Source organism: Lepeophtheirus salmonis, chromosome 6 (assembly GCF_016086655.4).
Source record: "Lepeophtheirus salmonis chromosome 6, UVic_Lsal_1.4, whole genome shotgun sequence".
Lineage (NCBI taxonomy): Eukaryota > Metazoa > Arthropoda > Copepoda > Siphonostomatoida > Caligidae > Lepeophtheirus > Lepeophtheirus salmonis.
This window is the reverse complement of record NC_052136.2, coordinates 27,736,415-27,752,361: the sequence shown is the minus strand read 5'-3', so window position 1 is coordinate 27,752,361 and position 15,947 is coordinate 27,736,415. Positions and strand designations below refer to the sequence as shown.

The 15,947-nt window shown below is 30.4% G+C and overlaps 1 protein-coding gene across 1 annotated transcript in view; it reads left to right on the top strand.

The window, feature by feature from the left end:
* The window catches only part of LOC121119544 (uncharacterized), a 74,102-nt gene that overhangs the window by 15,747 nt on the left and 42,408 nt on the right, over positions 1-15,947 (top strand). The window contains exon 2 of the mRNA XM_040714242.2: positions 11,834-11,955. Coding sequence (XP_040570176.1) covers positions 11,834-11,955 — 122 coding nt within the window. The remainder of the gene's footprint in view (positions 1-11,833; positions 11,956-15,947) is intronic.

Genomic DNA, 15,947 nt, shown 5'->3' with positions numbered 1-15,947 from the left:
GATGCACCCCAATGTATTATATTATACATATGTTAGAATAACAAAAATACGGATAAATACCCTCAATTTCGTCAAGAGGTGCAAGTGAGACTGGTTGGGACCGTGTTTCTCGGTCGTAAATATGGAATAACACAATACTACCTTACCACAGATTAGAGAGAACTGACAAACTGTTTTAAGGTCTTTTTCTTTTCTTTTTGGGTTAGAAGAGGTTGAGTGATAAAATAATAATACAGTTTAATAATTAAATATCTGATATTATTTCTAAATAGAAAATATTTTATTGAATCACATTGATTGAAGCTTTTTCTGGGGCCACTTGCAAAAAATGTATTTGTGGAGTTACGTGGGCCGGTATTGGGCCCACGTCTTCTCCCGATCTAGTACAAAGGTAGAAAGGGGCACCTTAATGAATAAGAAGCAAAGATGACAATTGAGCTATGCGTCATTAGGTTCATAAATAACATCACTATCAAGAACCGGTTACAAGAACTGAGATATACCATTGGTATAGCATAACCGTTGCAACTTGACATATCACATTCATTCCTTTGAATAAGTTTCCCTTTACAATGTAGTTGCAGTTGGATTAAGTTAGTGGATACTCAAAACAGAATCGAAATTAACAAATGAATAATCCGGTATTTATTATATATATATAATTCTCAAAAATGATCCACGCTCACTCCAATTCTTTTATTAGATGTGTAGAAAGATGAATAAATCAAAGGAAGAATATGCCCACAAATATAAATTATAAAGCCTTTGGGTGTGTAAAAAAACCCAAAAATAAACAACCGAAAGTCAACAAAGTAACCATTACAATGAGTAGGATAGTTCTCACGACATTTAATTGGATTAGCTACAAGCTAAGGTATACACCAAGTGTTGAAAAAAACCAGATGTTGTTTTTGACGTAATTGTTGATATTTATAATATGAAGGAAAAGCAACAACTTGATTTGACATCTTTTAATTATTTGAATCATCGTCTTAATTAAATTTACAGGAAAATCCATTCAGCCCATTAAATTTATAGCTGTTTTGGTTTTATTCATACATCAACAAATAACTAATCGGCATAATAAAAAAGAAGATTCAAACTGTTCAACTCATGGACTACGAGTTCTTTTCAAAATGTTGCATCTCTATTCAAATAAAATAGACACTTAAATCCAGAGGTGTCCGGGGGGCAGGAGCGGCTGTACCCCTTATAAAATGAATGATTTTTTTCTTTTTATTATAATTTTAATTCCAAAAAAATTAATATTTAAATTTTTTTGTAAATAGCTATGGATTTATGAATTTTTTTCAAAAAAATGTAAGATTTAATAAGTAATTTTTGAATTTTTTTTGTGAATAGAAATTGGAATTTTTTGAAATTTTTTCCAATAAATTCAATATTTGAAAGTTTTTTCCAAAATTTATTTTTTTCAGAATAAGTATGGAATTTTGGAAATTTTTACCAAAAAATTAAATGTTTGAATTTTAATTTTTTTAAATATTTTTCCAAAAATATTATTTTTTTCCTAAAAGCCTTATTTTCTCTGAATACTTATAGATTTTTTGAAAATAAATTTAATTTTATTGTATAGCATAGGATTTTATCATTTTTTTATATAAAATAAAAAATTTTCGAGTTTTTTTAAAAAAAATCCAAGCCCCCAAAAATTTAATCCTGCAGACACCCCTTGAAATCCCCCAAATTCTAATAAGATATCGAATATATTCCTATGTCATACCAATTTAACAGCTGAAGTCAATGGAACAGCCTTTAGCATACCTCGTATATTCATATATGGTTTCAGTCATAATTATAATTTATAATCCTATTAGGTTTTTGAAACGATATAAAGAGCCTTGCATCAGTTAACAAGATGTGCCAAACTTTAAACAGCCCCTATATACCATAACTAGAGATCGGATTTGTGTTCGAGCTTTAGGAGAAGGTGGAAGCGAGACATATTGTATTACTGAATTAATACCCTGATAAATATCAGCTGCCTATTATATGACTTTAGAGGGGAAAAATAAATTATTGCTATAAAGAGAAATTGGAAATAGTATTAATGCAGAGAAAATATTGTTATTATATTTAAATAACATATATTTTAATTTTTTTATACATTTTTAAAACAATTAACAGCACCCACGACGGATTAAATAATAAACAGAAAAGACGAAAGGGGAAACGTTTTTCCTTTTCTAATCTATTTACTTAGTTTATTCTTTACATGAATCCCATCTTGACCACAATTAGCAGTACAGTCTCAATGAAGTAACATTTAATTAACAAGGTTGGAAAAGGGAAGAGATGTTGCATATGTCATGAAAATGAGTAAGTGACGTCATTTGTCTTATCATAACTAGTGTCATCTTGCGTAGAAAATAAAACCACATAGACTTAAGATAAAAGGCGTGATCACCACTTGTTCCATAGGTTTGTCCCCATGTACCTATGTGCAGAACAAAATAAACACAATTCCACTTCGTATCTAGCAAAGGCACATGCAAGAAAGACTTCGTTGTCAATCCTTAATTTTAACACCACAATAAAAACTCAATATTACTCTTTACTCTTTTGTTTACACACGGCTAAAAGCATATTTTTAACACTTCTAATTCTGTATGTATGTGCTTGGATATAAAAACAAAGACTCCATTTTTTATGGGTTTTTTTTTCTAAAGACCATTAACGATTATTTGGGACTTAAAAAACCTATCACCAATTAATGAGTAGATTTGTTTTCTTTCAAATTAAGATCTTATTAATAATAGTGAAATTACATCCATCTATTTATAATTTTTTCATTGTGGTATTTTGATACTTTACTGAAATTTGCGGCAGAGTATAAGGATTGTTATTTATAATATGTTCATACAAAATCGTCCATAATTATTCGTCAAAGAATACAAATGTAATAACATTAATCTATTTGATGAAAAAGAGTTCTAGTCTGTTTTTGTGTTGATAAATTTTATGAATTAGATATTTTGTTGCAGAGCAGCTTAGATGTCATAACATTTTATTATATCAGCTGGATTTAGACAATTTTCATATCTTTGATTATTACTTAAGTGCTCCCTTTTCTAGGATTAAATAATAATGATAACAGCTTAAGAAAATAGCTTCCACTTTCTAGGACATATTTTATACACATCATTAGGAGACAAATATGTAGAGTTAATCCTGCTGTTTCATAATGATCCATTTCTTCTACTTCATTTTCTTAACAAAATACACATTCACTTGACCACAGCAGGGATGCAGTGCCATATGTCCATAGTGATGATCGTGGTCATTATTATATATCGTACTTTTTTATAATAAATACTCTGTAGAAAGTTTTTGGAGTCAAGGACAAGGCAATCCTTTATCGTTGTTATAGTTTCGCGGTGATCCATTCATTAGCTAGCAACAATATAAATACACATATTATTTATTCACCAATGGAACCACAAAAAAGTTTTTATTATAAGTTAAAGTGTAGAAAGACTTGTAAGTAGTATTGTGCCGTGTCAAGTCGCTCAGTTTCGACTCGAGCCGATAGATAACTCCAGGAAAAATGAAAGAGAAGAAATCAATTTACTTATTTCTATTCATTAAATTACTTTTAGTATCGTATAATTCGTTATTAAAACATTGGTATATGTATAGTCCAGTGGTTCTCAAACTTGATAGAGTCTGAGGGTACTTAATATACTACATATACTTAACACTTATGCCGTAGTGTCTACAAAATAGGACTAATATCTAGTGATGGTAACCGGGAACATTTTGGACATGTATAAAAACCGAAAATTCACATTTTAACCTAGACAATTTGAAGAATGTTCGAGCAGCTTAGCTGTCATGGCGTTTAATTAGATTAGCTTCAAGCAGCTTTGATGTTAATGAGATGGAAGTAAATAACTGCATACACAAGGATTATTCCGATGACGATCCTCAATTCTACTCTGAGTGCATATATGTATATTTGAGAAATAAAACAGTGCGCACCTAGTTAAGCTGTGGGGCACAGAGTTTGAGAATCACTGTCTCCTCAGACATTAAAATAACTTAATTAGAAATTGTAATTAGTTAAAAAATCACTTAGAAGCAGCAGCGCCATGAAAACTTTAATCATGATGAGGTTTAGGGATAAAGATCCAGCCGACGCAATAATATAAATATGAAGACGGATCGATTTTTTTAAATTTGTAAATCTAGTCAAGTCGGGTCGAATCGAGTTGATGATGGTTCGAGCCGACACAACACTACTTTGAGATAAAGGGATGTATATATGAAGGAGATATTAATTATTTGCAATGCTTTTCTTGGAATCCATTCTCTACTTTCCCCCCGATCCTCCATGTATTATAAATTGTTTGTGTGGTCTATGCAATATTGCGTTTATTCTGTGTCTACATAAAAGCAATTTTGATCAACATCAAGAAAAGTAGATATATTTTTTTTACTTCATAACTACAGACAGCCTAATATATGATTGGTATAATTGATTTAATTATAGCCTTCCTATCTAAATTTGTGGGTTAAGTTAAGATTACCCAAGCATTAAACTATAGATTAGGATTTTGATTTAATATAGAGGACTTGATTTATTAGTCTTAATTTGGCCTGACATACCCCCCTTTTCTACCTAAACTCAATCCATCAAACTTCTAATTATTTCATTGGGACGATATGTCCCTTGATGGCCAACTTTTGACACAACAGAGGACTAATCAGAAATTGACTCTCGAAGAATACAAAATATTCAATCCCAGATTCAATCTTTGAGAAAAGTAATTCTAGCATGCTTATGTGTAACCAAATGATGCTTTGGACGAAAGTTTGTTCATTTTTTTATGTCGCCAACAGGACGTCACATACTGTATATCAAGCAGTCAAGACACTTACTACATGAAGTGAGTTAACACAAAAATTAAGATTTATGTCCAATGACATATTTATCATACATTTTTTTCAATCAATAAGAGCTTTGTATTCAAATTTATGCTATGAGTTAAGACACACAAGAATTCTAGCTAGGGTATTTTGATTTAAGATACTTTTAATAACATTGATATAGCCCCTTTTGTCATTCCTTTATTGCGACGATCAGTTTTGGCTAATTGAAGTACAATTTACGGTGGTTCCCAGAGGTTAAATAGAATAATTTACTAATCGAAATGGACAATAATTCATCGAAAAATTCAAATTGAATAATTTGGCCGTGATATTATGGTAGCTTTTAACCATATATCAATTTCTAATATTTCATACTTTAAGTACTCAAATTTACAATGCCTTCGATCAATCAATTAGAGTATTCCTTGATGATTTAAATTGAGCGCCGAATAATTCAAAATATGCAATACAGACTATTGTTGTGTCGGTCATTCTATAGAACAGAGGACCGTGGTCCAATCCAGTACCATTTGTCGCTCAGTAAATAGGGTAAAATTGTTCCCTCATGATAACATAGAAGGGTATATTTTTTATGGACAGGCGTAGAGTTTACTATTTTTGTCCGAAAAATTAAATTTTTTGAGAAAAGGTAAGTATTTTTTAAATTTATTGATAAATTTTTTTGACAAAAATTTTTAAATATTCCATTTTTTTTTGCAAAAAAATTTCAAAAACCAGCTCCTGCTACAAAAATTTATAATCCTACAGACTGCCTTGCAATTTTCAGAAGTATGATTCTAGCTTTTTTTTTTTTTTTTTTTTTTGTGTATACTGGTCACACATACATTTTAATTGAAAATCTATATTTCATTGCTTTATTTTTCATTTCGTTTTCGTTCCAATAATGCTGTGCGAGTTTTTTGAATAATTATTTATTCGATAATGACGCAGCAAATAGAGGGGGGGGGGAAGAGATAATCAATTTAATTAATATTAATTTGGACATGAATACTACTTTTTTCTTCATTTCAACAAGGATTTGTTCATAGGTATAATAATTGCATAATTGAAAGTAGACTCTTACACTAGTCGTATGTGTCCGCATTAAAGCAGAAGAGCCAGCTTGTGAAATGATGAAACGTTTCAGTCTCGTTGCGTACCTACTACCCGCATTCCTTACATTCAGTCATTAATAATTGGAATAACATATTTTTTCTTCTTTTCTATGTACTAGTCTTTTAATCTAAGAAGGAAAATTTTTCTTTCAAAACAATCTTATAGTAGGGGAGACGATTCCAACTTGGGATGGGGTTTCCGTTTAAACATTATAGACCGGCCGAAGATGGTTATAATTCTATCTATTTCGGGACAACTTCGGTCTGGCTGCTAACGAATTTAATATTTGATTTTTTTTTTTTTCATTAAAAAATTAAATTTTTTATGAATAGCTAATGAGTTTTGAATTTTTTTTCCAAAAAATGTTATATTTGAAATTTCATTATACGAAAAGTTAAATTTTGCAATTTTTTTAGTTTTCTATGAATAATCATGGAAATTTTTCAATTTTTTTTTTTTGTGAATAGCAATGGATTTTTGAATTTTTTTCCAAAAAATTTAATGTTTGAAATTTAATTTTTCAATTTTCTATGAATAGCTATGACTAATTGATTTTTTCTTTAAAAAAAAAACTTCATATTTGAAATTATTTTTTACAAATTTAATTTTTTTAAAATAAATATCGATTTTTCAAATTTTTTTTTCCAAAAAAATTAATATTTGAATGCTTTTCAAATGTTTTAATATTTGAAATTTTATTTTTAGTAAAAAAATATATATTCATATATATATTTTTTTAAATTTAATTTTCTGTAAATAGCTATGAATATTTAACGATTTGGAAATCCCTCGGTCGCTATGATGTTTGAGGTCATGAATAAGACTCATACAACGCTTAATACAGAATTGTTGATGCTTCTGAGTAAATAATGACCTCTAAAGCAAACTTCTTTGACTTCCTATATGTAATACTGTCCAGCATTGACACAATGCTCTTAGTTTCTTACAAAAAAATTAGCCACTAATTGAAAACAAGAAAAACCGCCAGATGCTGTCAAATTTACCTCATATATTTTCAAATGGGCTAATTTGGCAATACTGATAGGAGAAACAGCAGCGGTATTGTGACAAAAAAAAACAAAAAAACCAAATATGTTCAATTCTGTGTCCAACGTTCTTATGAGTAACTTATGGAAATCTAACATTTAGTTTCATCATATTCATATTATGACTGTATTAATGTCTTTTCACCGTGTTTTATTTAATATACACATTTGGCTCAAAAAAAAAAAAAACCTTGTCATTGGAGTCACGGCCACATTTGGAAACACTCATTTTGTACAAATGAATTCAAGCCAAAAAAGGAATTTTTTTATGTGTTTTGTTGATTCTTCATCGTATATTGAACTCAATATACTTTATTTTTATATTTTATAATATATGGTATGATATTTCTCACCACTAATGATTATGAATAAGTTATAAGGGTCTAAAGATGATGATCGTTTTTCCACATTTTTCAGTCTAAAAATGAAAATATATCGAGTTCAGAACAAGATGATACAGTCTCAATAATAATACTTTTTAATAATGTAAAACACTTTTATATAAGTTTTATTAATCCTTCTTTTATTTTGGGGATTGTTTTTTATAGGTAAAAAATGACTCTGAACGATAATAGTCCCAAGTTACTATAATCCCAGATATTTCAGAATTCAGATAACTGAGAGAAAAACGGAGATCCGTTTTAGATTTTGCACTCTTAGATCAATTTGATTATTGTCTTCAATTTATTTGTTCAAAATTATCCCTCCCCCCTAATTGTTCCCCTGGGGTATTACTATTTCCCTTAACACTTATGAAAGAAAGGGTTTCACTATTATAAAACATATTTGTTTATACCTCTTTGAAAATGGCCGACATTAAAATATGCTCTATATATAGAATAATTAAAAAGTATCAATAATACGAGGGATTTTACAACACTTGTTCCAACTGACCTCTGTGTTTTGAGCGTTACAACATCTCAAAATACTTATCAATGAGGGATTTTTGAATCTATATGAACTCAACTCCATTTAGATTATGATGTGTTTTATTTTGTATGTTTTACACTTGGGCACTCATATGCAATAAGCTAACAACATACTTTGGTATTTATCCTTGACTCCATGAGCTTCAGTTATTTTTTCAAGAGAAGGGGGAACAGACAAGGACAAGGACTCTTTCCTCTTAATGCAATATATTCAGAAATGAGCATAGCCCTTCCTCAAGGATATGCAATCATCATAATCACATTATAAGAAATATGATATTCATATAACTGACACCTATTTATTCTATATTATATATCTATGTTGTATATTAAACAATCTTGAACAGAAATCATGAACAGGAGAAAATTCAAATTAATTTATTTACTTGATAGGTACATATATATTAAGTTAAGTAAATATTCTTCGCGTTTTTCTGGGTTTCATAGAAAATATTGATAAATTAATGGAAATTGTCGAGTTGGACTGGGATGTGAGCACTTATTCTATTGCCCTGGAACTAAAAATTAGCCAGAATACCCCGTTAGGAACCATATAAATCGGATAATTCTAATTATTTTAATTTTATTGTCAAAATAATGCGAAAAAAAGCTCAGAACTACATACTTCACCTATTCGATGCTACCTAATAATTCATTAATATATTTGAGTCTTTTATGGGATTATTATTCAAATTTGTTAGGTGATTTAAGATATCCAAGAGTTAATAGAAATTTTCATTGATGTCTATTTGATAGGGGTCGCACATTGTCTAGCCACATGTTTTAAGGATCCAACTCAAAAAAGATGAGGAACCAATGCTCTATGATAAATTTGTACATTTTATATAGTAAAAATATCCGAACTATGCCCCCCTAACTTGGTCGTCTCCTTTAACCATAATGCAATCAATGACGTCAGTAAAAACGCTCTATAGAGTGTTTTTACTGACGTCACAGTGAGTAGACAGTGACACCAGCAGAGTGTAGGATATTTTGTATGTAGTAAACTTTAAGACATAAAAATATCCATCTCATCAATTGGACAATTTTCTCCTTTCTTCTTGATTTTTGTTCAAGATTATTTCTATGTTACCTCACCACCATATACATAATTTGAGGGTCATCTCTACATTTCATCTTTCATAAAAAATAGAAAAACACATAACCAACAGATGTTTCAGATATTTTTATTTTAAATACATATATAGAATAGAGCCTCACTGTAACATGTAACATCGTTCTTTATTTTTAACAGAGAGGTAATAGAGAGGGGGATTTCATAACATCTAGATAGTTTTTCAACAAAAACAAAGTATTTCACACTTTAAATCATAGTAAAGTTAAGTAAGCGTACATATTCTGATGTCTTGTTACATTTTCGTGTCATACTAAAAGTTGGAACGATTTAATTTTCAACTTTTTTCGAATTTGGATTACGGTTACATTAGAAAAATTGTCGGATGGTATGAGAATTACCTATGCACTATTGCATTGCCCTACAAGGTCATCTTTTGGTAGTACATTTCTTTAATTTGTCAAAAAAAAAAAAAAAAAAAAATAATACCAAATCGAAATTAGTAAAGAATATAGCAAAACAACTGTTTTGTACCAATTTTCCAAACCTACCGAGAGTTTTTTCATACTTGCAAAACCAAAAAAGCTATGGAGAATAATGTCGTAGAAAAAATAAAGCCGAAAACTGGTTTATTTTTATAAATATTGCAAAAATTACGTAATGAAATGTTCCGGAAATTGGAAATTATATTAATTTATGAGAAGGTTTGTAATTGTATGTCCAAAATACATCGTTTTGTGGCATTTCTTCCTTAAAATTGATGTTGGAAGAAAACAAGAAAAAAAAATTGAAAAGTTATTCAGAATATGACAGATATTTGATTTAAATATCAATTTTGATATGTCAAATTTATATACAAACGAATCTCCAGACAAATTTCTACAAACTTTTTTGTATCTAAAAATCCTTTATTCCGTTGATAATCTATTTATTTGTACCTGAAAAACAAAAAGAAGAAAAAAAATAACCGCCATTTTAACCGATTTCTTATTTTATTTTGAATAAATTTGGAAACCTTACTTTTTTGTGTAGTTGTTTGTTTTTATCCGGTTCTCAATCTATGACCGATTTTTTGGTCTCATATTATGAGAATTTTTTTTTTCCTACATCAACTGTCATTCATTTGTTTAAAAAAAAATCTCAAAAGTACACGATAAATTCTACAACAAATACTGTATACAAATAGGAGACGGTGGGATCAAAATTAATAAGAGCTATCTTTGTTTAAAGTTCGTATAACGTCATTGTACTCGAAAAAATATAGGATGTCATGTTATAAACAATTTATCTGTAACATCGGTCTAGTCCAATTTTTTTTCGGACCGAAAAAGACTGAATTTTTCCTTTGGCCCATTCTAGAGCGAATTTTATATGATACCAGACCGACCTTTTTTGTTGGGCTGAACTAATTCGTAAATACCATACATATACCCTTAAAAGATACTATCACACATTCAATTTTATATATACTTGTATATAAGAATTGTACCATATACGAACAGGAGAGAGGGGATTGGGACAAAATACCAATAAACTTGGTGCATGACCCTTAATGACGCAAATTACGGGCTTATGTCGTGTTGTAATTGAATTCGCCTGCTTACGTAATGAACTAGGATTAAGATAGAACGGAAATCCGTCATTAGAGGCGGCTTTATCATTACATATATATATAAATAATATTGATCATAATTACATATTGTATAATTGTAAATTGACATAAAATTATTATTTTAAAACATATATTTTCATCAGTCAATTACGTATATTATTTTCAATCTTTCTGTATTTAGTATACGAGTAGTACTTTGATTTTGAAAGAAAATTTCCATGTTGAAATAGAAGATTTTAAATGAGAATTGCTCAGTTTAATCACTTGTAAAGTAATTACCCTACTTTTGAATGTTTAGATATTTAACAATACATTTTGTATTATAAATTAACCCGCTTACAAGTACAAGATCAGACCGGAGCAAAATTGTCACTATGAGCCGGTTGTCTCGGCTTAAAGTTATACACACATTAAGACATTATGAGAGAAATGTGATTCGTTTCGGTCTGTAAATCCTAGACTAGTCTGTAATTGTTATGTTTTTTAGTTGATAAAACTCATTCGGTCCTTTAAAGAAGTGTGGTCTATATCGGCCTCAAAGAAAAAATCACTCCAGACTTGTTTCATTTTAAATTCGGGCTAAACCGATTCTATAGATAAATTGTTGATGATGTCAGTTGTTTTTTTAAAACTGTGAACTTGGATCTACAATAACGTTATATTAAGTTGTATGTGTTGATATATTTGTACAGATTAAAAAGCAGGAGGGGGCCGAAAATCGGTCTAAAGATTGAGACAGAAAAAGTATTGATCTATATATTGAGACCAATAAAGTCGGTCCACGATTTATAATTTATATTTATTGATACAATTTATTATATAACTGAATAATAGAAAAATGAAGAACAACTTGTTTTCATTAATCCCATAGCTGCTAACAGAAAGGTAATTGAAATGGTGGGCGGGACTGGATTGTAGTTTAAAATAAGATTGATACAACATTATTCATGACAGTTTAGCTGAATTTTCCAAAGTGGTAACCAAACGTTAATTGACAGTTTCTATTATTTTACATGCTGGCTGATGATATTGTTTACAAATCCATCCATGGATCATGCCCGGTTGAACACTATAGATAATAATTTGCAAAAAGTCAATACAAAACCATATTTTCATCAAATGAAAAAAAATATATATAAGCAAGCACTCTTTCTTTTTTTTGCAGGTGACCCATAAAGTGACTGGAAAGATCATGGTACTCAAAATGAATAATAATCACTCAAATCGAATCAACATGCTCAAAGAAGTGCAATTAATGAATAAATTAAAGCACAAAAATATCCTCAGGTAAGAATAAAGTTATTTATTATCTTTGAATATCCTATATATTATTTAGTACGTCAACATTAAAGTAATCTATAATAATTTCCCCCTTCATTATGGAAAAAAAATCCAGGTTTTCTTTTGTAACTGAAGGGCCTCAAACTCAATATTTGAAAATAATTTGTATACATAACAAAACTTGTTAAGAGATTAAAAATCAAACATCATAGTATCATTGCTTATCGTTATATATTTGTATCAACACAAAAGCAAGCTATGAGGATTTTTTTAAAATTGCGTTTGGACTACGTAACTATATATTCTTTGATGAATTATTGTCCATTTCTATCAAAAAATGATTCTTATTTAGGAGCGTCCGCAGGGGGGTATAGCTCCTACCGCAAATCAAGGAATTTTTCCTTTGTACTAGATATAGAATGAAATTTTTTTATGCAGAAATGGGAAAAAAAAGATCATTCGTCAAGTAGTTAACCAGCAGAACAAAAAAAAAATTAAAAAAGAAAATCGACCCCCCTCCAAAAAAAAAAAAATAATAATTAAAAAAATATATTAAATCCTGCAGACGCCTCTTGTGATTCACCCATTGTGTGTGCCGCAAATTCTCCTAAAATTAGCCAACATAGTTCTTCACAATAAATGAATCAGAAATTGATATATTTTATTTGAAAGACCATTATATCGAGTCCCAATTAATCATCCTTAACTTAATGAAGGCTTTTAACTAGGGATTTCCAACCTTTTACTATAATAGCAGCCCTCATTGACTCTTGAAATATTTTAATGGGCCACTGAACATAAACATAATGTTTTAATTATATTTTTTCATATTTAGTTAAAATATAAAAATAATTTTTTTTGCTACGCTCCATAATTTGATCGAATTACTTTTTTTTGGAAAAAAATAATATTTACTGTTTCCTTCTTCATTTTTGTCCACCACCATTTCAAAAATAGACTGGGGGGTAGACTGAAACATTCAGTGGAACACGGATTGGACATCTCTTCTATAACCTATAGATAACATTCGTGGGTATCTCACCGTATCCTAGAAATTTGAATATAAAGCCTACAATTGACTCAAACATGTTATAATATATTGGTCTGTATGTGAGATTGGCCATTTCTTCCTATGTTGATTTTTGTTCAAGATTGTTTTTGTGTTAATTCTCACATACCTTAGTGATGGTGATGGGACGTTCCGGATGCCGATTCTTTGATATTTTAAATACTACTTAATAAATACCATTTTGCTATCAGGGGCGTCCATTATACATGTATATATATATTTTTTTTTTTTGAGGGGGGCGGTTATTTTTTGGATTTTTTTGGAAAATTCAAAATTCAATTTTGATATAAATTTAAAAAAAAAAAAAAAAAAAAAAAAAATTTAAAATTTCAAAAATACATAGTTATTCACAGAAAATAAAATTGTTAGGGAAAAAATGTGAAATATTAAATTTAATTTATAAAAAAAAAGTTCAATATCAAATTTTCTAGTACAAGCAAAAATTCCTTAAGTTTTTTTGTGTGTGCAATTTTTTTTTTTTTTTTTTTTAAATACTGAAAAAGTAATAAATAATTAAATAATTATATTAAACATTATATTCCTGATGTTGATTCCGATTCCAGAAGAAACACCCGACTCTATGATTCCGATTAATCGTCCCATCACTAATATATGTATATCCATTAAAAAAAGGGCTGCTTTAAGTAAATGAGATGGATATATAATTAGTTAAGGGTTTTGATCAATACAGTTGGTAGTCATCATAATTAGAGATGGGAGGAGTAGAATATATTTCAATAACATTCATTAAGAGAAACCTTTTAATACGCGGAAAGTTAATGACTTTTTCTTCTTACGTGTTTTTGAGGTTGGCATATTTTACATCTCCTCCTTTGACCTTGTGCCTGATGCAAAAAGAAATAACGAACGAAAAAAAGAAAAGAAAATAAGATATCTGAAAACTCGACCCTGGGAATTTCATATTCATTCATAATATTTATACTTCCAATTCACACTTAAAGCCAACTCTTCACCTCTTTGAAGTAGGCTATAACTTACTTTCTGCGTAAGCATAAATGTACTACTATATATTAAAACTTATATAATTTCCAAACAAATTAACGTAGCTTTCAAGGATCAGTCTTTACAACTTCCTTTTTAAGACATACAATTTTTGTTAACAAAGTCAGTTACGTGAATTCGTCGAAAAAACGTAGAGGGCTTGATTTGCTCTGCACGGAAGTTCTTGTTAGTTTGGTGGTCAAGATTGTGGAAGTAAACAGCTTCACTATTTAAAAGGTGAAGACGTTCCCACTGTCAATGTCACCAAGCATCATTAATCTGTCATGATGTTGAGCGTTGTGATCTTGTATGGAAAGATAATCCCCCGTTCTTATTCGAAAAGGACCTTAAGATCACTACCAAGGCTTACTTGTACGTAATGAAGAACACCGTAAAGCCCTGGATTAAGGTCAGCTATCCGGAAGGCGGTTATGTGTGGCAGTAGGACTATGCCCCGAGCTTCAATTCTAAGGTAATCCAAGTATAGTGTTGGGATAATTTATCCCATTTATGGCCCTGGAAATTGTGGCTTCCTTCCTCACTAGATCTGAACCCAATTAAATATTGGATTTGGGCCGTCATTGAGGCCAAGGCCTGGGCTGTCCCTAACATAAATATTGTTAAGCTAAATGCATCCGTTGAGTGGGAGGGGATGGCCAGTGTCACCAAGCATCCTGCCTCTGTCATGATGTTGGGCGTCGTGGCCTCAGATGGAAAACGAATACCTGTTCTTCGAAAAGAGCCACAAGATTTGTACGAAGATGTAATGAAGAACACTGTAAACCCCTTGCTTGGGACCAAGTATCCGTAGAACGATTATGTGTGGCAGTAGGACTCTGCCCTAGGCTAAAACTGGAAGGATATCCAAGCATGATGTAGAGATAATTTAGGCAATTTCTGGCCATGGTCATTGTCGCCTCCAGGGATCTGATCCCACCTGAGACCCTGTACTGTCCACCACTGTTGAGCTGAATGCCACCATTGAGTGGGAGTGTCTGATGAGTATGTCATCAGAGTATGGAAGGCCTCGTGTAGAGGCTGCAATTGAGAATAAAGGTGGATATTTTGAATTTTAAGAAACGAAGATATGTTTTTCACTATTGGATAAATTTCAAGTTGATAAACTAAATAGCGTTTGAGCTCTTTAGGATTTTGTTGATATTGTCTGCTATAATACATTTTTGCTAACACAATCTCTATTATATAAATAAATAATATTTTCCAATATTGACAGAATTAATAAGAATATGCGTTATGAACGTTATTATAGCATGATAAGGACAGGTCGTTTATGTATTTAAAGATAAAAGCTACTAAGTCGTTGTAGTAAGTCACGTATTATGATTATTGATCTTTAGTAAGTACATTTTGGATACATAATGTACTGGGGGAGTTCAGATTGTGCAAAAAAATACAGACAATGGTTTTTATTTTAATGTATATTAATACTTATTTCTGGTGTAATAGTTTCCTTTGTACAATTGACCAATATCTCGAATCGATGTGCTTGCCCTTATTCTGGGCGACTTGCAGTTAGTTTGTACGTCAGTCAGAATTTCCTTACTGAGCCTCTACCTCGACCATACTCTACATTGCAAAGTCAAAGGGCAAAATTCGTGTGAAAAGGATGGACAACGTTTTCTGTCAAAAAAATAATCTTATAATAAATAATATCCATCTTCCTTGGTCATCTTTTATGTTTATTTATTCCATATTTGAAGTCTTGAACCTTTAAAATAAAGTATCCTGCAATATGTTGCGAGTTCTCTTCAGAGATTGCTGAGAATGTAAGGTAGTAATCCATGGTTATTCCTCAGATGAGGCAAGGATGGGGTGCAAGTCCCATCCACAAGGGCAGCTTGAGTGTGTGTGCTAAAAGCTAATTTCCATAGAAATTTGAAGTTTGTTTTATGTGGTTGAAAGCCAT